The 25,192-nt window shown below is 31.3% G+C and overlaps 1 protein-coding gene across 6 annotated transcripts in view; it reads left to right on the forward strand.

Moving 5' to 3' along the window:
• The window catches only part of LOC143068891 (1-phosphatidylinositol 4,5-bisphosphate phosphodiesterase classes I and II-like), a 110,509-nt gene that overhangs the window by 56,306 nt on the left and 29,011 nt on the right, over positions 1-25,192 (forward strand). For all 6 annotated transcript variants that reach the window (XM_076243238.1, XM_076243239.1, XM_076243242.1 and 3 more), the window contains 2 exons: positions 339-423; positions 999-1,089. In XM_076243238.1, the coding sequence (XP_076099353.1) occupies positions 339-423; positions 999-1,089 (176 nt within the window). The remainder of the gene's footprint in view (positions 1-338; positions 424-998; positions 1,090-25,192) is intronic.

The following is a 25,192-nucleotide window of genomic DNA, read 5'->3' on the forward strand; positions in this document are numbered from 1 at the left end:
AGCTTCAGATTGTTTTGAACAACTGATATTTTTCAACAAGTATATTTGATTTGTGATCTAAAAAACATTAAGTGTCATCACTAAGTTTTGATTTCAGTAAGATCTAGTAGGTGATACAGGAAAGACAGATATATACAATTGGTGTTGGCAGACTTCAATTTTAATGATAAAAGGAAGTTTGTTTGTTCATTTGTTTATTAGCAAGTTAAATCTTGATTTTTCCCCCCTGTTTTTTGCTATATCAAATAAAATTTTCAAGTAGACACTTTTAGAACCTAGAAAAAAGATTCTATTTAAATATCTGTATTATTAATGGCTAATTGTTTTCTACATTACAGACCAAAACAACAAGCGAAAATGGCTTCCCATTGTAGGAACATTTTTGGAGACCTGTTGTTAACAGAATGTCTTGACTCTTATCCTGTAAGTTATAGGTAGAATTTATGTCTCTAGCCTCCTTCAGAATCATGTGTAGAGGAAAAGTTTGCTATTTATATGTCTAATCACTTGTAGAACTAGAATTTGGGTGCTAACAGGTCTAATACTGAGAGCATAGATTATTTAATGACCATGATAGGGTAACATAAATAATATAATGTATAGGGGTCTAAGTTTACAGTATTGGCTGTTGTCCTGACATATTGTTTATATATCGCTGGTTGTCTCGCTTAAATTAGGCTGTTATTTTTCTCGTTTGAATTGTTTTACATTTGTCGTTTTTGGGCCTTTTATAGCTGATTATGCAGTATGTGCTTTTCTCATTGTGGAAGACTGTACCATGACCTATAGTTATTAATTTCTGTGTCATTTGGTCTTAGTTGTCTCGTTGGCAATCATACTGCATCTTCTTTTTTTATTTCATATTACTTAAAAATTTGTTGACTGGATTCACATTTCTGGACTATTAACTTATATAAAACATATGATATTTTTTTACTGTTGAATACTGTTACTTATATCTTTATTGAATGTGACTAATATTGCATTTATTTATTCAGCTTGAGTTAGGAGAAGGATTACCCCCACCTTGTGCGCTGATGAGAAAAATTATTGTGAAAAACAAGAAGAAACATTTCCATCATAATAAAGGTAAGTTTATGATTTTAAGCAACAAACGGCCATTTAAGCTTTTTCATCACTTGATGTCCATTGTTCATTTGATGTTTTACTCGATGATATGGAATTGCAAATCAAGTGCTGTATAAATTTGGATAAAAAAGCAAACAAGACACAGTTAGATAATAACTTATTGAATATTTGAGTTCCATTAAGCAAGATGACAAACACATGTTCCTTCTTTTTTTTTGGCAAGTAAAAGACTGGTGTCATATGGTATTTTGAACCCCATTGTAAATTGACCCCGGTGTCATATGGTATTTTGAACCCCCTAAAAAGTGAACCCGGGGTCAAAATACCATGCGGTAAAATGACCCCGGGGTCATTATACCGCATGGTATTTTGACCCCGGGGTCATTTTTCACATATGGTATTTTGAACCCCCCTGCGGTATATTGAACCCCCCTGTTTTTGATAAATAGTATTGCAGATAATCTTATTTACAATTTATTGGCTATCATTTTTTTTAATTTGTGGTTTTAAGTAGGGGGTTCAATATACCGCAGGGGGGTCAAAATACCATGGCTAAGTAAAATTTTCAAAATATCTTTTCCAGTATATTAAATACATACAAACTACTTATTGGAGTATTATAACTATGTTAAGGATTTAGAATAGCTTGAATTTTTGAAATTCAAGGTCTATAGTAGGGGGTTCAATATACCGCAGGGGGGTCAAAATACCATGGCTAAGCAAAATTTTCAAAATATCTTTTCCAGCATGTTTAACACATACAAACCACTTATTGGAGTATTATAACTATGTTAAGGAGTTAGAATAGCTTGAATTTTTGAAATTCAAGGTCTATAGTAGGGGGTTTAATATACCACAGGGGGGTCAAAATACCATGGCTCAGTAAAATTTTCAAAATATCTTTTCCAGTATATTAAATACATACAAACCACTTACTGGAGTAATATAACTATGTTAAGGAGTTAGAATAGCTTGAATTTTTGAAATTCAAGGTCTATAGTACGGGGTTTAATATACCACAGGGGGGTCAAAATACCATGGCTCAGTAAAATTTTCAAAATATCTTTTCCAGTTTATTAAATACATACAAACCACTTCTTGAAGTATTATAACTATGTTAAGGAGTTAGAATAGCTTGAATTTTTTAAATTCAAGGTCTATAGTAGGGGGTTCAATATACCGCAGGGGGGTCAAAATACCATAGCTAAGTAAAATTTTCAAAATATCTTTTCCAGTATATTAAATACATACAAACTACTTATTGGAGTAATATAACTATGTTAAGGATTTAGAATAGCTTGAATTTTTGAAATTCAAGGTCTATAGTAGGGGTTCAATATACCGCAGGGGGTTCAAAATACCATAGCTAAGTAAAATTTTCAAAATATCTTTTCCAGTATATTAAATACATACAAACTACTTATTGGAGTAATATAACTATGTTAAGGATTTAGAATAGCTTGAATTTTTGAAATTCAAAGTCTATAGTAGGGGTTCAATATACCGCAGGGGGTTCAAAATACCATGGCTAAGTAAAATTTTCAAAATATCTTTTCCAGTATATTAAATACATACAAACTACTTATTGGAGTAATATAACTATGTTAAGGATTTAGAACAGCTTGAATTTTTGAAATTCAAGGTCTATAGTAGGGGGTTCAATATACCGCAGGGGGTTCAAAATACCATGGCTAAGTAAAATTTTCGAAATATCTTTTCCAGTATATTAAATATATACAAACTACTTATTGGAGTATTATAACTATGTTAAGGAGTTAGAATAGCTTGAATTTTTGAAATTCAAGGTCTATAGTAGGGGGTTCAATATACCGCAGGGGGTCAAAATACCATGGCTAAGCAAAATTTTCAAAATATCTTTTCCAGCATGTTTAACACATACAAACCACTTATTGGAGTATTATAACTATGTTAAGGAGTTAGAATAGCTTGAATTTTTGAATTCAAGGTCTATAGTAGGGGTTTCAATATACCGCAGGGGGGTCAAAATACCATGGCTAAGTAAAATTTTCAAAATATCTTTTCCAGTATATTAAATACATACAAACTACTTATTGGAGTAATATAACTATGTTAAGGATTTAAAATAGCTTGAATTTTTGAAATTCATGGTCTATAGTAGGGGTTCAATATACCGCAGGGGGGTCAAAATACCATGGCTAAGTAAATTTTTCAAAATATCTTTTCCAGTATATCAAATACATACAAACTACTTATTGGAGTATTATAACTATGTTAAGGAGTTAGAATAGCTTGAATTTTTGAAATTCAAGGTCTATAGTAGGGGGTTCAATATACCGCAGGGGGGTCAAAATACCATGGCTAAGTAAAATTTTCAAAATATCTTTTCTTGTATATTAAATACATACAAACTACTTATTGGAGTAATATAACTATGTAAAGGATTTAGAATAGCCTGAATTTTTGAAATTCAAGGTCTATAGTAGGGGGTTCAATATACCGCAGGGGGTTCAAAATACCATGGCTCAGTAAAATTTTCAAAATATCTTTTCAAGTTTATTAAATACATAAAAACTACTTATTGAAGTATTATAACTATGTTAAGGAGTTAGAATAGCTTGAATTTTTGAAATTCAAGGTCTATAGTAGGGGGTTCAATATACCGCAGGGGGTCAAAATACCATGGCTAAGCAAAATTTTCAAAATATCTTTTCCAGCATGTTTAACACATACATACCACTTATTGGAGTATTATAACTATGTTGAGGAGTTAGAATAGCTTGAATTTTTGAAATTCAAGGTCTATAGTAGGGGGTTCAATATACCGCAGGGGGGTCAAAATACCATGGCTAAGTAAAATTTTCAAAATATCTTTTCCAGTATATTAAATACATACAAACTACTTATTGGAGTATTATTACAATCTTAAAAGTTAGAATTGCTAGAATTTAAGGTCTATAGTAGGGGTTTCAATATACCATGGTAGGGGGTCAAAATACCATGGCAAAGTAAAATGTTCAAAACATCTTTTCCATCATGTTCAATACATACAAACTACTTATTGGAGTATTATTACTATGTTAAGGAGTTAAAATAGCTCAAATTTTTGAAATTCAAGGTCTATAGTAGGGGGTTCAATATACTACAGGGGGGTCAAAATACCATGGCGAGGTATGTATTAAACTTGTTGGAAAAGATATTTTGAAAATTTTACTTTGCCATGGTATTTTGACCCCCTGCGGTATATTGAACCCGCTACTCAAGACCTTTAATTCAAAAAATTCTGGCATTTCTAACTTTTTTATGTAGTTAGAATACACCAATAAGCAGTTTGTATGTATTAAACTTGCTGGAAAAGTTATTTTGAAAATTTTGCTTTGCCATGGTATTTTGACCCCCTGCGGTATATTGAACCCCCTACTCTAGGCCTTTAATTTCAGAAATTCTGGCAATTTGAACTTTTTCATTTAGTTAGAATACACCAATAAGTAGTTTGTATGTATTAAACTTGCTGGAAAAGATATTTTGAAAATTTTACTTTGCCATGGTATTTTGACCCCCCTGCAGTATATTGAACCCCCTACTCTAAGCCTTTAATTTCAGAAATTCTGGCAATTTGAACTCTTTTATGTAGTTAGAATACACCAATAAGTAGTTTGTATGTATTAAACTTGCTGGAAAAAATATTTTGAAAATTTTACTTTGCCATGGTATTTTGACCCCCCTGCAGTATATTGAACCTCCTACTCTAGGCCTTTAATTTCAGAAATTCTGGCAATTTGAACACTTTTATGTAGTTAGAATACACCAATAAGTAGTTTGTATGTATTAAACTTGCTAGAAAAGATATTTTGAAAATTTTACTTTGCCATGGTATTTTGACCCCCTGCGGTATATTGAACCCCCTACTCTAGGCCTTTAATTTCAGAAATTCTGGCAATTCTTACTCTTTTATGTAGTTAGAATACACAAATAAGTAGTTTGTATGTATTTAACTTGCTAGAAAAGATATTTTGAAAATTTTACTTTGCCATGGTATTTTGACCGCCTGCGGTATATTGAACCCCCTACTCTAGGCCTTTAATTTCAGAAATTCTAGCAATTCTAACTTTTTTATGTAGTTAGAATACACCAATAAGCAGTTTGTATGTATTAAACTTGCTGGAAAAGTTATTTTGAAAATTTTGCTTTGCCATGGTATTTGGACCCCCTGCGGTGTATTGAACCCCCTACTCTAGGCCTTTAATTTCAGAAATTCTGGCAATTTGAACTTTTTCATGTAGTAAGAATACACCAATAAGTAGTTTGTATGTATTAAACTTGCTGGAAAAGATATTTTGAAAATTTTACTTTGCCATGGTATTTTGACCCCCCTGCGGTATATTGAACCCCTACTCTAAGCCTTTAATTTCAGAAATTCTGGCAATTTGAACTCTTTTATGTAGTTAGAATACACCAATAAGTAGTTTGTATGTATTAAACTTGCTGGAAAAAATATTTTGAAAATTTTACTTTGCCATGGTATTTTGACCCCCCTGCAGTATATTGAACCTCCTACTCCAGGCCTTTAATTTCAGAAATTCTGGCAATTTGAACTCTTTTATGTAGTTAGAATACACCCATAAGTAGTTTGTATGTATTAAACTTGCTAGAAAAGATATTTTGAAAATTTTACTTTGCCATGGTATTTTGACCCCCTGCGGTATATTGAACCCCCTACTCTAGGCCTTTAATTTCAGAAATTCTGGCAATTCTTACTCTTTTATGTAGTTAGAATACACAAATAAGTAGTTTGTATGTATTTAACTTGCTAGAAAAGATATTTTGAAAATTTTACTTTGCCATGGTATTTTGACCGCCTGCGGTATATTGAACCCCCTACTCTAGGCCTTTAATTTCAGAAATTCTAGCAATTCTAACTTTTTTATGTAGTTAGAATACACCAATAAGTAGTTTGTATGTATTAAACTTGCTGGAAAAGATATTTTGAAAATTTTACTTTGCCATGGTATTTTGACCCCCCCTGCGGTATATTGAACCCCCTACTCTAAGCCTTTAATTTCAGAAATTCTGGCAATTTGAACTCTTTTATGTAGTTAGAATACACCAATAAGTAGTTTATATGTATTTAACTTGCTGGAAAAAATATTTTGAAAATTTTACTTTGCCATGGTATTTTGACCCCCTGCAGTATATTGAACCTCCTACTCTAGGCCTTTAATTTCAGAAATTCTGGCAATTTGAACTCTTTTATGTAGTTAGAATACACCAATAAGTAGTTTGTATGTATTAAACTTGCTAGAAAAGATATTTTGAAAATTTTACTTTGCCATGGTATTTTGACCCCCTGCGGTATATTGAACCCCCTACTCTAGGCCTTTAATTTCAGAAATTCTAGCAATTCTAACTTTTTTATGTAGTTAGAATACACCAATAAGTAGTTTGTATGTATTAAACTTGCTGGAAAAGATATTTTGAAAATTTTACTTTGCCATGGTATTTTGACCCCCCCCCCCCCCCCCCCTGCGGTATATTGAACCCCTTACTCTAGACAATTCAAAAAATTCTGGCAATTTTAACTCTTATATGTAGTTAATATACACCAACAAGTAGTTTGTATGTATTAAACTTGATGGAAAAGATATTTTGAAAATTTTACTTTGCCATGGTATTTTGACCCCCCTGCGGTATATTGAACCCCTTACTCTAGACCTTTAATTTAAAAAAATTCTGGCAATTCTAACTTTTTTATATAGTTAGAATACACAAATAAGCAGTTTGTATGTATTAAACTTGCTAGAAAAATTATTTTTAAAATTTTACTTTGCCATGGTATTTTGATCCCCCTGCAGTATATTGAACCCCCTACTCTAGGCCTTTAATTTCAGAAATTCTGGCAATTCTTACTCTTTTATGTAGTTAGAATACACCAATAAGTAGTTTGTATGTATTTAACTTGCTGGAAAAAATATTTTGAAAATTTTACTTTGCCATGGTATTTTGACCCCCTGCAGTATATTGAACCTCCTACTCTAGGCCTTTAATTTCAGAAATTCTGGCAATTTGAACTCTTTTATGTAGTTAGAATACACCAATAAGTAGTTTGTATGTATTAAACTTGCTAGAAAAGATATTTTGAAAATTTTACTTTGCCATGGTATTTTGACCCCCTGCGGTATATTGAACCCCCTACTCTAGGCCTTTAATTTCAGAAATTCTAGCAATTCTAACTTTTTTATGTAGTTAGAATACACCAATAAGTAGTTTGTATGTATTAAACTTGCTGGAAAAGATATTTTGAAAATTTTACTTTGCCATGGTATTTTGACCCCCCTGCGGTATATTGAACCCCCTACTCTAGACCTTAAATTTCCAAAAATCTGGCAATTCTTACTCTTTTATGTAGTAAGAATACACCAATAAGTAGTTTGTATGTATTTAACTTGCTGGAAAAGATATTTTGAAAATTTAACTTTGCCATGGTATTTTGACCCCCCCCTGCAGTATATTGAACCCCCTACTCTAGACCTTTAATTTCCAAAACTCTTGCAATTCTTACTCTTTTATGTAGTTAGAATTCACCAATAAGTAGTTTGTATGTATTTAACTTGCTGGAAAAGATAATTTTAAAATTTTACTTTGCCATGGTATTTTGACCCCCTGCGATATATTGAACCCCTTACTCTAGACAATTCAAAAAATTCTGGCAATTTTAACTATTATATGTAGTTGATATACACCAACAAGTAGTTTGTATGTATTAAACTTGATGGAAAAGATATTTTGAAAATTTTACTTTGCCATGGTATTTTGACCCCCCCCCCCCCTGCGGTATATTGAACCCCTTACTCTAGACAATTCAAAAAATTCTGGCAATTTTAACTCTTATATGTAGTTAATATACACCAACAAGTAGTTTGTATGTATTAAACTTGATGGAAAAGATATTTTGAAAATTTTACTTTGCCATGGTATTTTGACCCCCCTGCGGTATATTGAACCCCTTACTCTAGACCTTTAATTTAAAAAAATTCTGGCAATTCTAACTTTTTTATATAGTTAGAATACACAAATAAGCAGTTTGTATGTATTAAACTTGCTAGAAAAATTATTTTTAAAATTTTACTTTGCCATGGTATTTTGATCCCCCTGCAGTATATTGAACCCCCTACTCTAGGCCTTTAATTTCAGAAATTCTGGCAATTCTTACTCTTTTATGTAGTTAGCATACACAAATAAGTAGTTTGTATGTATTTAACCTGCTGGAAAAGATATTTTGAAAATTTTACTTTGCCATGGTATTTTGACCCCCCTGCAATATACTGAACCCCCTACTCTAGGCCTTTAATTTCCAAAAATCTGGCAATTCTAACTCTTTTATGTAGTTAGAATTCACTAATAAGTAGTTTGTATGTATTTAACTTGCTGGAAAAGATATTTTGAAAATTATACTTTGCCATGGTATTTTGACCCCCTCCCCCCTTTTTTACCATGGAAAATCAAAAGTACCCTTATATATATATACATATGTTATAATTACAAATAATTAAAGCATTCAAGCTACATATGGTCTAGTTATAATGTGTCAATAAGTATTTTGAATGACATTTTGTTGGTAAAGACTTCAGAGCACTTATACCAAGCAAAGATATTTCTTTTAATTAAGCATGGAAAAATGTACCTCCCCTTCTTGTATAAATGATTTTTTTATCTATGATAAGCTTTAGAATAATGTAAAATGTTCTAATATTCATCTAGGATGAAAAAAACAGGGGGGTTCAATTTTCCATACAGGGGGGGTTCAATTTACCATAGCGGTATTTTGACCCCGGGGTCAATTTACCATGGGGTTCAAAATACCATATGACACCGGGGTCAAAATACCGCTATGGTAAATTGAACCCCCCCTGTATGGAAAATTGAACCCCCATGGTAAATTGAACCCCCCTGTTTTTTTCATCCTAGATGAATATTAGAACATTTTACATTATTCTAAAGCTTATCATAGATTAAGAAATCATTCATACAAGAAGGGGAGGTACATTTTCCATGCTTAATTAAAAGAAATATCTTTGCTTGGTATAAGTGCTCTGCAGTCTTTACCAACCAAATGTCATTCAAAATACTTATTGACACATTATAACTAGACCATATGTAGCTTGAATGCTTTAATTATTTGTAATTATAACATATGTATATATATATAAAAGGGTAGTTTTGATTTTCCATGGTAAAAAAGGGGGAGGGGGTCAAAATACCATGGCAAAGTAAAATTTTCAAAATATCTTTTCCATCAAGTTTAATACATACAAACTACTTGTTGGTGTATTCTAACTACATAAAAAAGTAAGAATTGCCAGAATTTCTGAAATTAAAGGCCTAGATTAGGGGGTTCAATATACCGCAGGGGGGTCAAAATACCATGGCAAAGTAAAATTTTCAAAATATCTTTTCCATCAAAGTTAATACATACAAACTACTTGTTGGTGTATATTAACTACATATAAGAGTTAAAATTGCCAGAATTTTTTGAATTGTCTAGAGTAAGGGGTTCAATATATCGCAGGGGGTCAAAATACCATGACAAAGTAAAATTTCAAAATATCTTTTCCAGCAAGTTTAATAAATACAAACTACTTATTGGTGTATTCTTACTACATAAAAGAGTTAGAATTGCCAGAATTTCTGAAATTAAAGGCCTAGAGTAGGGGTTCAATATACCGCAGGGGGTCAAAACACCATGGCAAAGTAAAATTTTCAAAATATCTTTTCCAGCAAGTTTGATAAATATAAACTACTTATTGGTGTTTATTAACTACATAAAAGAGTTAGAATTGCCAGATTTTTTGAAATTAAAGGCCTAGAGTAGGGGGTTCAATATACCCCAGGGGGTCAAAATACCATGGCAAAGTAAAATTTTCAAAATAATTTTTCCAGCAAGTTAAATACATACAAACTACTTATTAGTGTATTCTTACTACAAAAAAGAGTAAGAATTGCCAGATTTTTGGAAATTTAAGGTCTAGAGGAGGGGGTACAATATACTGCAGGGGGGGGGGGTCAAAATACCATGGCAAAGTAAAATTTTCAAAAATATCTTTTCCAGCATGTTTAATATATACTTGTAGTATAACTAATCGCCGTATTTGAATATCAAAAATAAGACAACGCGTGACCGAACGACGCATGGATTAAACGAGTGCGCAGCACGAGTTTAATCCATAGCGGCGTTCGGTCACAAGTTGTCTTATTTTTGATATTCAAATACGGCGATTAGTTATTCTTTTTATTACATTGGCAAATAGCTTTTTTTTTTATAAAATTAATGTAGAAAATGTAAGGAACTATATCTTTTTCCTACGCATTGACAATTTGTTTTGATCCGACGTTATCGACGTCTTGACAACGCCTATTGTTGTATGACATCAGAGAGTGAAATAACCACGTTTATTTCACATGTGAAATTATCGGTTTTTATCTAAGGCCAACTAAAATTAATTAGTAGATTTACATCCAAATTTTTAAAAATAATGGGGCGGGTGGGAGGATTTTATTTTTTAAATTTTATTTCATATGAAACCCTTAAATTGCATGTTTTTTTACGAGTTCTTCATATATGCAAGTGTAATAATAAGCTTATATCATGTATTGTTAAGGCCGTACAGTGACCTATAGTTGTTAATGTTTGTGTCATTTTGGTCTTTTGTGGATAGTTGTCTCATTGGCAATCATACCACATCTTCTTTTTTATATACACAAGTATGAGGAATCTTACATAATTTTTCAAATCCTGAAATAAATATATCTAATTGTGGCTTTAAAAATTTAACAACAAAAACGTGTGAGAAATACTCTCTTCAGTTAGACTACCTACACCAAATTTATTTGGGTTTCTAAACAATGATTTGTATTCCCATAAAATAAAGCAAATGCATTGGTATGCAACACAATTATTATGAGTACAGAATAAAATGAAAACTCAGAGAGTGTTGAAAATAATAGGGTTGGTACTTTATATGCAAGATGAAAATATAATTATCATGTAAAACATGAACTTAATAATAAAAAAAAGTTGTTGTTTAATGACTCTTTTTGGGTGTATTGGAACATTTGCTGTTTGCCAACATAAAAAGACAGCCATGGGTAAAATCAAAGGGCTTGCATAAATAAAATGCATATGTTAGGGACGGACATCAAAAGTTCAATGTAGGATAAAAAACTTAATTCACATAGTTTTTTCACTGACCCCCCTACCCCCCTTCTTAACTTAATTTGGGAAAATTGATTTACCTATATGGATATATGTAAAATCAATTTTAGATTAACAAAACTTGCAGCAATGTTGACCCCCCCCCCCCCCCCCATCCCCCCCCCCCCCCCCCCCCCCCCCATCCCCAAACTATTCGATTTAAGTTTTTTTATCCTACATCGATCTTTTGATGTCGTCCCTTAGTCGACTTTTTAAATTCAATAAACGGTCATAAATCTGACAAGTTCGTGCTTGTATTTCAATATCTATAATCCAGTCATGTTTTCTGTATCAATGGTTTCCACGAATCTTGCGCTTTTGTGTATCATTTACAGTTTAAATTTCCTGAGACAAAGTCATTGCATAAATAAAAAAAGTCCGCAGTTTTCTAATCACAGAAATTTGTGACATACCGCGATTTGCAGTCTTGGAAACACCGTGTTTCTCTTAACAATATTTCACGTCATTCTCGTTATCAATCTTTACTCTCGGAAGATGATGTTGTCATCATAGAGCAGCGGAAAGGTCGACTTAATCATTTTTGTTAGATTTACTTGACGTACAAAACCGAAATTTGAAACAGGAAGCTTTGAGGATGAAACGAAATTTTAACAGTTACCGGTAACGGGAATGAACGAAATCCGGAAATCGGAAATTTTATAAAATAAAAAAATTCGGGGCGGGACGATTTCAGAGGGGCGGGCGGGGATGAAAATCTATCAATTAATTTTAATTGGCCTAACTGGAAAATCAATGTAATTCATTGCAACCAATGTAATAAAAACCACTTATTGGAGTATTATAACTATGTTAAAGGGAATCTTCGCAAAAAAATCAAAAATTGATATTATGTTCATTCTGTATAAAAATGCTCAAATTCATAGATATTAAAGTTTTATTCCGCTAGATAAGCGATCACCATCGATTTTAAATTTAGAGTATCAATTCTCTGCGATCCGCCATTTTGTCTTCTTTCCCGATTTATAAAAACGATATGTCTATAAACCACAAAGAAACAAAACTACAGTAACCGATGTAGTCGTAATTGCGTGTCGATATCTTGTCAATCGTACGGTTGTTTTATCCGACTAACTAACTTGATACGAAAAATATTCTTACTTTTTTTAAATTACCATGGTCTGTTGTTTTTAAACTGTTGATATTGGAATTAGGTGAAAAGTCAAAGTTGAAATCATAAATAAGTGTTCCGTGAAAATTGTTTTCGAAAATCTAATTTGTTCATAATTCTTTAAAGTAATAAACACATATATTTTGATCTTCCCTCATCTGATCACCAGCATGGCTAAAGGTATTACTTCCAAAGGTATTGTGAGGGGTGTGAGGTGACACGTCCAGGTATTCAAGCGATTTCCTGTCGGGCTTGCAAGTTCATGCATCGTTTCACTTCTGCAGGTATTGATCAGTGTACACGGCTGATAACTTATAACTTATAACTTTCCATTTTGAACTATCAGATGAATAATATACAACTCTGTCTTACTTGTCATTACTAAACTCATACGCTTGTTTATAAATAACATTTCTGGTGTAAAGAATATAATTCATAAACATATAAATAATACCAAATCAAATCAAATCAAATATTTTATTGTCATATAAACTTTACAGTTTGTGACCAACATATATTAACACAATAAACACAATAAACATACATATTAAACATACACAATAACAACAGCATCAAAAATTTTTTTTTTAACAACAAACAAGTTGTTAAGAGTCCCCTGCCCTCAGTTCTAATGACTTTTTCAAGAAGGATCCTAACTTATTTGTTTGTAAAGGTGATGATGGATTTAGTAAATATTGAATTTTTTCTTCTTCATTTAAATTATTAAAGTTATTATTTTCAGTACATATGTGATGAAAAAAATCATTTCTTAGAGTTTTATTATACTCACAATAGAGTAAAAAATGTTTCTCATCCTCTAGTATTTTACATTTATGGCAAAGTCGTTCCTCTCTTGGAATTTTAAAATATCTCCCCTTTTCAATCAAAAGGGAGTGATCACTTATTCTAAATTTAGTGATTAATCTCCTTATCTGAAAATTAGATGTATTAAGATAAGATTCTAGTTTGTAATCTTTTTTAATTTTTTTATAAAGAAAAAATTTACTTTTATCATCAATGTTTTGAAATTTAATTTGAATTAAATCTTTATATCTATTTTTCATTTTTAACTTTATATCGTTTTTTATTTTATTTACATCTTTTATGTCCTTACAAGTAGAAAGAATATTAAGGTCAACATTAGTCTCTTTAACAATGTTTTTTGCATATGTATACCATGAGTAAGTTCCTGTCAAATCTAGAGACTGTGTTAGAGAAAAAGCTTCCTTTATCAATGGATTAATATTATTATTATATAGTCTAGCTAAATATAAAAGGGTTTGTGTTTTAATAAAACATTCGATAGGCAATCTCCCTAATTCAGCTCTTGCTCCTAAATTGGATGCATTTTTTCTTATTCCTAGAGTAGATTTACAAAATTTAAGATGCATATTTTCAATGGGGGTTTTGTCTATAAAATCAAGTTGATTAATTTCTTTTCCTGAAGATAAGGCTCTGTTATTGGCTCGATGAAAAGAAATATATGTATCCAAATATGTTACTTCTGAATTATAGGTCATAATTGGTTTTACTAAAGAATCAAAAAGATTATTTGCTACTTTTATAGGTAGATTATTCAATGATTTAGTATAGGATTTTATTGCAAAAAATACTTTTTTTGCCTTTTTTGTCAACTCTAAAGTACTTTGTGATAAATTTCCATTACATTTTATCAACATTCCCAAAAATGAATATTCTGTTACACTCTCTATGACTTTATTCTCATAGTAAATATGTGATGTTTCACTATTATGTTTTGACTGACTTAAAATCATGGATTTAGTTTTGTTTGTATTCAAAGAGAGTTGCCATTTGTTACAATATAATTTAACATTATTTAAACTGTTTTGAAGACCCTCTTTTGATTCTGACAGGATTAAAAGATCATCTGCAAAAAGGAGGCATCCCACCTTACTATTTATAAGCTTAAGGGGACTTGAATCATTTCCCTCAAAAAATTTTACAATATCATTTATAAAGACATTAAATAAAGTGGGGCTAAGTGTGTCTCCTTGTTTAACCCCTCTAGCAATATTGAAATATTCTGATACATAATCTTTATATTTTAAAGATGATTTAGTATTTAAGTATTGTTGTTTTAAAACTCTATAAAAAGACCTGCCAACTCCCATTTTACATAATTTATAAAGTAAAGCAGTTCTCCATACTGAATCAAAAGCCTTTTTCAGATCTATAAAGCAGGCATAAATCTTTTTTTTCTCTTTATGTAAATATTTATTTATCAAGGACTGTAATAAAAAGATGCTATCAGCTGTTCTGTGATTTTCTCTAAAACCAAACTGACAATCACTTAATTGTTTGTCAACAATCTTGATTAGTCTATTATTCAATATGGCATTAAAAATTTTTGGTAAATTACTTATAAGAGAAATTCCTCTATAATTATTAGGGTCTAACTTGTCACCTTTTTTATGTAAAGGGATCATGAAAGATAATTTCCAAGAATCTGGATAATTACTTGTCTTTAAAATCAAATTAAAAACTTTTACAATCGAATTAATTATCACAGGTTGTGAGTGTTTGAGTATTTCATTCACAATTCTATCTGGGCCTGCTGATTTGTTTACTTTAAGGTTTGAAATGACCAATTTTACCTCAGCAAATGTAATTGGTGCATCAGTTTCCATATTTAATTCAATATTATCTTCTAGAATGTTTAGTTCACGTTCCAGTTTATTTACAAAGGATTTATCATATGAGGCTGGTGTGCCCTGATCCTGAAAATGTTTTATGATTTTATTTTCATTCATTAAAATTTCAGGAATATCTCTGTCCATTTGTATGATTTTATCAAATGCCATCTCTTTTCATCTAAACATTTCTTTATACATGTATCTGATATAATAGAACAATTCATATATAAGTTTATTTGAACATGATCTGATAAATATGTAAAGTCATTTGTTTTAAAGTATTTTACCTCAGGCAGGAGACTCTCATATCCAAAAAATAAGATTTGATGAAATTAAAATCTATTTAAATATTTTTTCCAAGGGTGAATTTGGGAAAATGTAATATATAGTCATTGTCAATAGTGAAGGACAGATTGGAACAGACCAGAAATATTGATTTAAAAAAATGTACGCACTTGCCGACGATTCGTTTATACGACTGGATAGAAAGTTACGGAACTATAGCGCAATTTAAAATATATACATGTATACATTGAACATAAGAAAAAAACATATATTTTGAATAAATAGGGGTAAAAGTGTTGTAAATAGACTAGTCCACGTATGCCAACAGTATGTAATCATCGAATGTGGATAGACTATTGTATACCAGAAGAAGAAGAGAACCAATTTGATTTATGATACAGGTCGATGTATAACTTTTGCTTTGGTTCATTGAAGCTGTGGACCTAGTAAAATCACAGATTTATATTTCAATAAGATTGTTCTCGAACAAAGGAAGTAATTCGTCATCACAATTGTTATATATGCCACTGGACGAACACTAATTATCCCCAGGGAATGTGAATATTTTGCTGGGAAACTTTTGAGTATCAAAGTTTCAAATTAATTTCGGGATTTATTTTCTTTCTTGGTATTCAATAACAGAAAAAAGAATAAATTACTTGTTCGCTAAATAGGGGTATTCTTGTCAGATAAAAGACTTTTAGTTATATTTAAAAAATAGGGAAATATGACATTAAATTGGTTCTGTCTTTTTTTTAAACATCGTTAATAAGATGTGTGTCTAAGGTGAACGCCACAAGAACCCTGTAATACTAGTACGAGAGTATAGCATGTAAACATTCCTTCTCAATAATATGGTTGTATTGGAAATCTTTTCATACAGATTGACAACTCATTGTCCGATATGCATGTAATATTTGCCACATGACGCCCATAGTTCTTTCTACCATCATCATCTTATTCTGTGATATTGCTGTAAACATCGATGGTTCACACCCAAACAAAATGGGAGTAATGGACCTTCAGAGCTTCTCCGTGTTATACACTTGTGAAATATATAGACGAAATTTCTGTATTGAAATGAATCTACATCTCACAAACAGGATTTTCAAATAACGATTGTGAGTAATCACCTTACAAACCAATATAAACGTATGGCAAGATATAACCATGAAGGAATTTAGTTTTTGTCAGACGCAAGAACTCATCACTATATATATCATAAACGTATACGTATATATATGCATACAGTTTCAAATATTAAGAACAAGCGGTCGATGTCGATAGTCTGTTTTCTAACTGTTCAGAGTTAGACATGTCACTTGTTCATTCTTGGAAGCCTTCATATTCCCCGTCTAACGATGGGAACTCTTTCTGATTGTGTTGACTATAAATGCTTGTATGGTAATTCTGTCGTTTATCTGTACAAGCGGTTGCATTTCCTCTCCTTTCCCAACAAACAAACGAACGAAACGCCACTAGTCTGATTTCTCTGGAGCTCATCCTCAATGGCTCTTATACGTCAGGAAACTTACATGTATACTAATAATGATTGTTTCAAGAACAACGATGTATGGACGAACTATTATAAATTCGTCAATATCAGTTATGCATGACTAAAATATAACTTTTATTACAACTACTGTATTACTTATTTGGATTAATGACGGCTATCCTGTTCAACATTGCACAAATATTATCATAGAATTTAAAAAAAAATCCTCAAAAATCCTCAAAAGAAATAATGCCTTAGCTTAGATAATTGATATTCTTTTCACAAAAAGTTCGTGTAAATGATTGTCAAATGAATTTAATTATGTAAGAATAAAATGTTAAAAAGAAACTAAAAAAAAACATGCATGTTGTATGTTGTATTTTTTTGTCAATTAAAAACTTTAAAATTGCAATAGTTTTATTAGCATTTAAACACAGCCAGATTTGAATACAAGTTAAGAAATTCCGGTAAAGTCAATGATATCAAACAGATGTACAATGGTATATCAAATTGGGTAATATTGCATTTAGTTTTTATAAAAGATTAAAACTACTATTTTTTGCTTCATATTTGAATCTTTACGCCAATTGCCGCTAAGAAAGTAATCAAAAATTGTTTCCTTTTATTTTTATACACTTTCGGAATTACGAATCTGAATTTTATTGTCAATTAATTTACACAATTTAATTATTGTATCTTTATTCTCATCGTGTATTAAATCTTAGTGTATTAACATCGTGACATCATACTCTTTCTAATCCTTTCTGTTTATCCTTTCCAAATAACAACATTTATACCTGTGTACGCTTGAACTCACACCTGCGGCTAAATAGCTACAAGGTAAACGAATTGACCTCAAGCCGAGAAATATACAGTGACCTTTACAAAATAATATACACACTCTGCTCACACATTAGTTGCATTGAAATGATTATCAAAACAATAACGGTAAATAGAACTGAAATGTTTTCAGTTCAATATCAGTAAAAATGTTCAATAAATATTTTATGAAAAAAATCTCAACAATAATTAATCAAATTTATTCAAAAACATTTACTAGAGATAATTTTATAGGAGTTTATTTCAATCAATACAAAACGGTATATGCATATTCATTTTCGTTCTTCTTATATTGTGGTTAATAACTTCGACCATTCGTCAGCTGTGCGCTTTTAATTACGTATATTGTCGATAAGCTATAAGAGTTAAACAGATTTTATTTTTTCCCAGAATTCAATAAATCGGGCTAATACGTCACGACCCACTCGAGAATTCAACCAAAAAAGTTACAAATACTTGATTTTCTCCGTTATTAGAAGGAATATAAATTTAAAACTTTGCAAATGTGTTTTTTATGTTAAGATGAACATAATTAGATGATAAGTAAAAAATCGCGGAATTTCCCTTTAAGGAGTTAGAATAGCTTGAATTTCTTAAAATCAAGGTCTATAGTAGGGGGTTCAATATACCACAGGGGGGTCAAAATACGATGGCTCAGTAAAATTTTCAAAATATCTTTTCCTGCATATTATATACATACAAACTACTTACTGGAGTATTGTAACTATGTTAAGGAGTTAGAATAGCTTGAATTTTTGAAATTCAAGGTCTATAGTAGGGGGTTCAATATACCGCAGGGGGGTCAAAATACCATGGCAAAGTAAAATTTTCAAAATAACTTTTCCAGCAGTTTAATACATACAAACTACTTATTTGTGTATTCTAACTACATAAAAGAGTTAGAATTGCCAGAATTTCTGAAATTAAAGGCCTAGAGTAGGGGGTTCAATATACCGCAGGGGGGTCAAAATACCATGGCAAAGTAAAATTTTCAAAATAACTTTTTCAGCAAGTTTAATACATACAAACTGCTAATTGGTGTATTGTAACTACATAAAAGAGTTCAAATTGCCAGAATTACTGAAATTGAAGGCCTAGAGTAGGGGGTTCAATATACCGCAGGGGGGGGGGGGGGGGGGTCAAAATACCATGGCAAAGTAAAATTTTCAAAATATCTTTTTCAGCAAGTTTAATACATAAAAACTACATCTTGGTGTATTCTAACTACATTTATAAAAGAGTTCAAATTGCCAGAATTACTGACATTAAAGGCCTAGAGTAGGGGGTTCAATATACCGCAAAGGGGGGGGGGGGTCAAAATACCATGGCAAGGTAAAATTTTCAAAATAACTTTTCCAGCAAGTTTAATACATGCAATCTGCTTATTGGTGTATTCTAACTACATAAAAAAGTTAGAATTGCCAGAATGTTTTGAAATAAAAGTCTAGAGTAGGGGGGTCAAATACCATGGCAAAGTAAAATTTTCAAAATATCTTTTCCAACAAGTTTAATACATACCTCACCATGGTATTTTGACTCCCCTGTGGTATATTGGACCCCCCTTCTATAGACCTTGAATTTCAAAAATTCAATCTATTCTAGCTCCTTAACATAGTTATAATACTCCAATAAGTAGCTTGTAATGTATTAAATATGCTTGAAAAGATATTTTGAAAATTTTACTTTGCCATGGTATTTTGACCCTCCTGCGGTATATTAAACCCCCTACTATAGACCTTGAATTTCAAAAAATCAAGCTATTCTAACTCCTTAACATAGTTACAATACTCCAGTAAGTAGTTTGTATGTATTTAATATACAGGAAAAGATATTTTGAAAATTTTACTTAGCCATAGTATTTTGACCCCCCTGCGGTATATTGAACCCCCTACTATAGAACTTGATTTTAAGAAATTCAAGCTATTCTAACTCCTTAACATAGTTATAATACTCCAATAGGTGGTTTGTATATATTAAACATGCTGGAAAAGATAATTTGAAAATTTTACTCTGCCATGGTTTTTTTACCTCCCTGCGGTATATTGAACCCCCTACTATAGACCTTGAATTTCAAAAATTCAATCTATTCTAGCTCCTTAACATAGTTATAATACCCCATTAAGTAGTTTGTATGTATTATTGCGAACCCTATCATAGTTTTCCATAGATTCACCTGCAAGTTACCTGTCCATTTAAACTTTTGTAAGTTCTATTGTCCCATTGAACAAATACAACAGGTATTGTTCTCTGTATAGTTTATTTGATGGGACCTTTAAAATTCTTCCAAGAGAAATTTATCACTCGTTGACACGGCTGGTAATCTACACACGCAGAACATTTGGTTCTGCAATAAAAACTGTGAGAGGATTTTCCGGTTGTGCTTGAGTGGAGTAATTGTCACCGCTTCAAAAGGTATGTACATTTCTAAATATAAATTTTCTTATTCAACTGATCAAAATATTGAAAATCGGAGAATGTCATGCTGTGGTGAATACTTTAACGAAGAGATACATGTATCATTTACTGTTGTACGTAGAGTTGAACTCCTACAAAATCAGTTGTCCCACAAGAAATTGCCTTAAAAAGTGACATTTCAATTTTGAAATGGTTCTATTTACAGACCTACAAGTTCAAATTTAGTTCTTTTTTGGGCAATGGGTATAAATGTTGTTTTTGGCGGCGTGTGCGCTGTCCGCCGTTGATAGACATCTTAATAATTCCAAAAACTAAATTTTTTCATGAAGTCATGCGTGAGGGAATCGGTTCTGATTGAGGACATCGTGAATGCGTGAGGGGAGGTACAAATCTTATCTTTATATTCAAGCTATCAGTCGTTGAAACTTACCTAAATTTGGCTACATTGTTCATGAAAAAACACATATGTGAGTGTGCTTAAAAAAGTTTACGAGATTGGATTTTGAAATAATTGTAGGAACCTAGGTTTAATAATATGTTTCACGAAGAATAAAGACAAAAAATGTTGTCAACGATTTTGTTTTCTTGCTACAAGTAAAAACTAGACCGATTATTTGCCCACATCTGCAAATTTGGAGACAGATTTGCAATTCAATAGTTAGACTTTATTCACATAAAGAATATTTGGTGATTTATTGTAAAAATCAAAATCTTTAAACAAATATCAAATTTTGTGTTTTTAGAATCATCTTTTTTTTTTAAATAAACTATTTTAGGGGAGATAACTCCTTTCGTAAATGTGTATAACATGAATCTTAATTAAGCTTTTTTCAACTGATTTTTATAGTTCGTTCTTATGTTGTACTGTAACGTTATGGGTCAACGTAAATTCGCATTTTACTATTTTTATGTATTATATATAACTTGTTCGTCCGGTCACTTTTTCGCGGGGATCGGTTTTCTCGTGCTTGAGACTCAATGTCCAGACTTATTTAAACAAATAATAAGTTTTCATCGGCGATATCATTTTCTTAGATATATGTGGTGATCTTTGTGACGTATATTTGACGACAGGACTACTCCCAGAGGGTTTAGTTCGCTTCGAGGGCGGGGATAACTTGTATCTCCATGGCTTTTTGTAGAGAGTCAATTTCAGTCCTCTTTTCCTTTTTCCTTTGAACAATGGCATTTTCTGAAATTGAACAAACAATTAATAGTTTGATTTCATTGAATCAGTGATCAGTTTACATCTATTAAAGTATAAGGATAAATCTGTGCTTTTAATCAGCATTGATCACATTTATTGAGTCAACAAAAGTCACAAAGCCAAAGATTAAAAAAAAATGTCTGTACTTCCCCTCACGCATTCACGATGTCCTCAATCAGAACCGATCCCCTCACGCATGACTTCACTGAAAAATGTTGTTTTTGAAATTATTAAGACGTCTATCAACACAGGACAGCACACACGCCGCCAAAAACAACATCCATACCCATTGCCCGAAAAAAAACTAAATTTGAACTTGTAGGTCTGTAAATAGAACCATTTCAAAATTGAAATGTCACTTTTTTAGGCAATTTCTCGTGGGGCAACTGATTTTGTAGGAGTTCAACTCTACGTACAACAGTAAATGATACATGTATCTCTTCGTTAAAGTATTCACCACAGCATGACATTCTCCGATTTTCAATATTTTGATCAGTTGAATAAGAAAATTGAGATTTAGAAATGTACATACCCTTTGAAGCGGTGACAATTACTCCACTCAAGCACAACCGGAAAATCCTCTCACGGTTTTTATTGCAGAACCAAATGTTCTGCGTGTGTAGATTACCAGCCGTGGTTGATTAATTTACCTGAGTAAAAAAAAAATCTTCCAAATAAATGAAAATACACTTGTAATTGTTCAATATACCCTGGTTGTTGTTTTTTATTCTTCATTCAAAACTGAGGTTTTGTTATGTTTTCATGAAAGGATGTCAATAGTGTATTTATTAGGACAGAAATCAATATAATAGGTGTATGAATGTGTTTTTTGTTTATTTTTCAAATTCTGTAAACCAACTTATTTTCACAAATAGTTATTCATCTCAACTTATTCCTTTTATGTTGATTTCTCAGCTATGTATCTGAATAGATTAATAATTTTCTTGCTGTTTTTATGTAAGGGAAGACCAAAAAGTAACATTTGTACAATGATTTATTTGTACTCTTATTTTATAAAATCACTGTTATTTTACTTTTGACCATACAAGAGCTGCAATATGTGATGCAGTTATAGATGGAATAACGCTTGAAAAATCTGAGAACATTTTTAAACACTGTGGATATATTCATTAAAATTATCTCCCCTGGTTATTGTTGAATCTGACTGTTCATGTATTATGTAGTTCTTTTAATTCATACAAAGTGCAAATTTTGCATTGGATACATTATTTACACATTACATCAATTTAGATGAAAAAATATTTTAAGAATTACATGATTAATTTGATTAAAAAAACGCTTTAATTTTGCATCTTGAATAATTTTGAAATCTTGAAAATGACTTTGAAATTTATTTTGCAAACTAACTTAACTAAATAATAGCAATGCACACTTGGCTGAGATTCATTTTACTATCATAAATACTGAAGTATGAACAAACTAATCCCCCCTTAGACAAGCTTACCCTCCTATAGGTTATAAGGTTAATTATACAAAAGTTTGATCAGAAATCAACTTTTAATTTTTGAATCAGTGTCTATATTGAAACTATTAAAAATGTATTATTGATATTGAATAAATACAATGCCACATGCAGTTTTGCAGGAGTTCTTATTTATTATTTGTACATGTATTTTTATCATTGACAGTTCAATTTTTTGTTCAGGTAAATTAATCAATGAGTGATAGATTTCTCTTGGAAGAAATTTAAAGGTCCCATCAAATAAACTATACAGAGAACAATACCTGTTGTATTTGTTCAATGGGACAATAGAACTTACAAAAGTTTAAATGGACAGGTAACTTGCAGGTGAATCTATGGAAAACTACGATAGGGTTCGCAATAAATATGCTGGAAAAGATATTTGAAAATTTTACTTAGCCGTGGTATTTTGACCCCCCTGCGGTATATTGAACCCCCTTCTATAGACCTTGAATTTCAAAAATTCAATCTATTCTAGCTCCTTTACATAGATATAATACTCCAATAAGTAGCTTGTAATGTATTAAATATGCTTGAAAGATATTTTGAAAATTTTACTTTGCCATGGTATTTTGACCCCCCTACTATAGACCTTGAATTTCAAAAAATCAAGCTATTCTAACTCCTTAACATAGTTACAATACTCCAGTAAGTAGTTTGTATGTATATAATATACAGGAAAAGATATTTTGAAAATTTTACTTAGCCATGGTATTTTGACCCCCCTGCGGTATATTGAACCCCCTACTATAGACCTTGATTTTAAGAAATTCAAGCTATTCTAACTCCTTAACATAGTTATAATACTCCAATAAGTTGTTTGTATGTATTAAACATGCTGGAAAAGATATTTTGAAAATTTTACTTTGCCATGATATTTTGACCCCCCTGCGGTATATTGAACCCCCTACTATAGACCTTGAATTTCAAAAATTCAATCTATTCTAGCTCCTTAACATTGTTATAATACCCCATTAAGAAGTTTGTATGTATAAAATATGCTGGAAAAGATATTTTGAAAATTTTACTTAGCCATGGTATTTTGACCCCCCTGCGGTATATTGAACCCCCTTCTATAGACCTTGAATTTTAAAAATTCAATCTATTCTAGCTCCTTAACATAGTTATAATACCCCAATAAGTAGTTTGTATGTATTCAATATGCTGGAAAAGATATTTTGAAAATTTTACTTTGCCTTGGTATTTTAACCCCCCTGCGGTATATTGAACCCCCTACTAGAGACCTTGAATTTCAAAAATTCAATCTATTCTAGCTCCTTAACATAGTTATAATACTCCAATAAGTAGTTTGTATGTATTAAATATCCTGGAAAAGATATTTCGAAAATGCGGTATATTGAACCCCCTTCTATAGACCTTGAATTTTAAAAATTCAATCTATTCTAGCTCCTTAACATAGTTATAATACCCCAATAAGTAGTTTGTATGTATTCAATATGCTGGAAAAGATATTTTGAAAATTTTACTTTGCCTTGGTATTTTGACCCCCCTGCGGTATATTGAACCCCCTACTAGAGACCTTGAATTTCAAAAATTCAATCTATTCTAGCTCCTTAACATAGTTATAATACTCCAATAAGTTGTTTGTATGTATTAAATATCCTGGAAAAGATATTTCGAAAATTTTACTTTGCCATGGTATTTTGACCCCCCTGCGGTATATTGAACCCCTTACTAGAGACCTTGAATTTCAAAAATTCAATCTATTCTAGCTCCTTAACATTGTTATAATACCCCATTAAGAAGTTTGTATGTATTAAATATGCTGGAAAAGATATTTTGAAAATTTTACTTAGCCATGGTATTTTGACCCCCCTGCGGTATATTGAACCCCCTTCTATAGACCTTGAATTTCAAAAATTCAATCTTTTCTAGCTCCTTAACATAGTTATAATACTCCAATAAGTAGTTTGTATGTATTAAATATCCTGGAAAAGATATTTCGAAAATTTTACTTTGCCATGGTATTTTGACCCCCCTGCGGTATATTGAACCCCCTACTAGAGACCTTGAATTTCAAAAATTAAATCTATTCTAGCTCCTTAACATAGTTATAATACTCCAATAATTAGTTTGTATGTATTAAATATCCTGGAAAAGATATTTCGAAAATTTTACTTTGCCATGGTATTTTGACCCCCTGCGGTATATTGAACCCCCTACTATAGACCTTGAATTTCAAAAATTCAATCTATTCTAGCTCCTTAACATAGTTATAATACTCCAATAAGTACTTTGTATGTATTAAATATGCTGGAAAAGATATTTTGAAAATTTACTTGGCCATGGTATTTTGACCCCCCTGCGGTATATTGAACCCCCTACTATAGACCTTGAATTTCAAAA

Source organism: Mytilus galloprovincialis, chromosome 3 (genome assembly GCF_965363235.1).
Source record: "Mytilus galloprovincialis chromosome 3, xbMytGall1.hap1.1, whole genome shotgun sequence".
Lineage (NCBI taxonomy): Eukaryota > Metazoa > Mollusca > Bivalvia > Mytilida > Mytilidae > Mytilus > Mytilus galloprovincialis.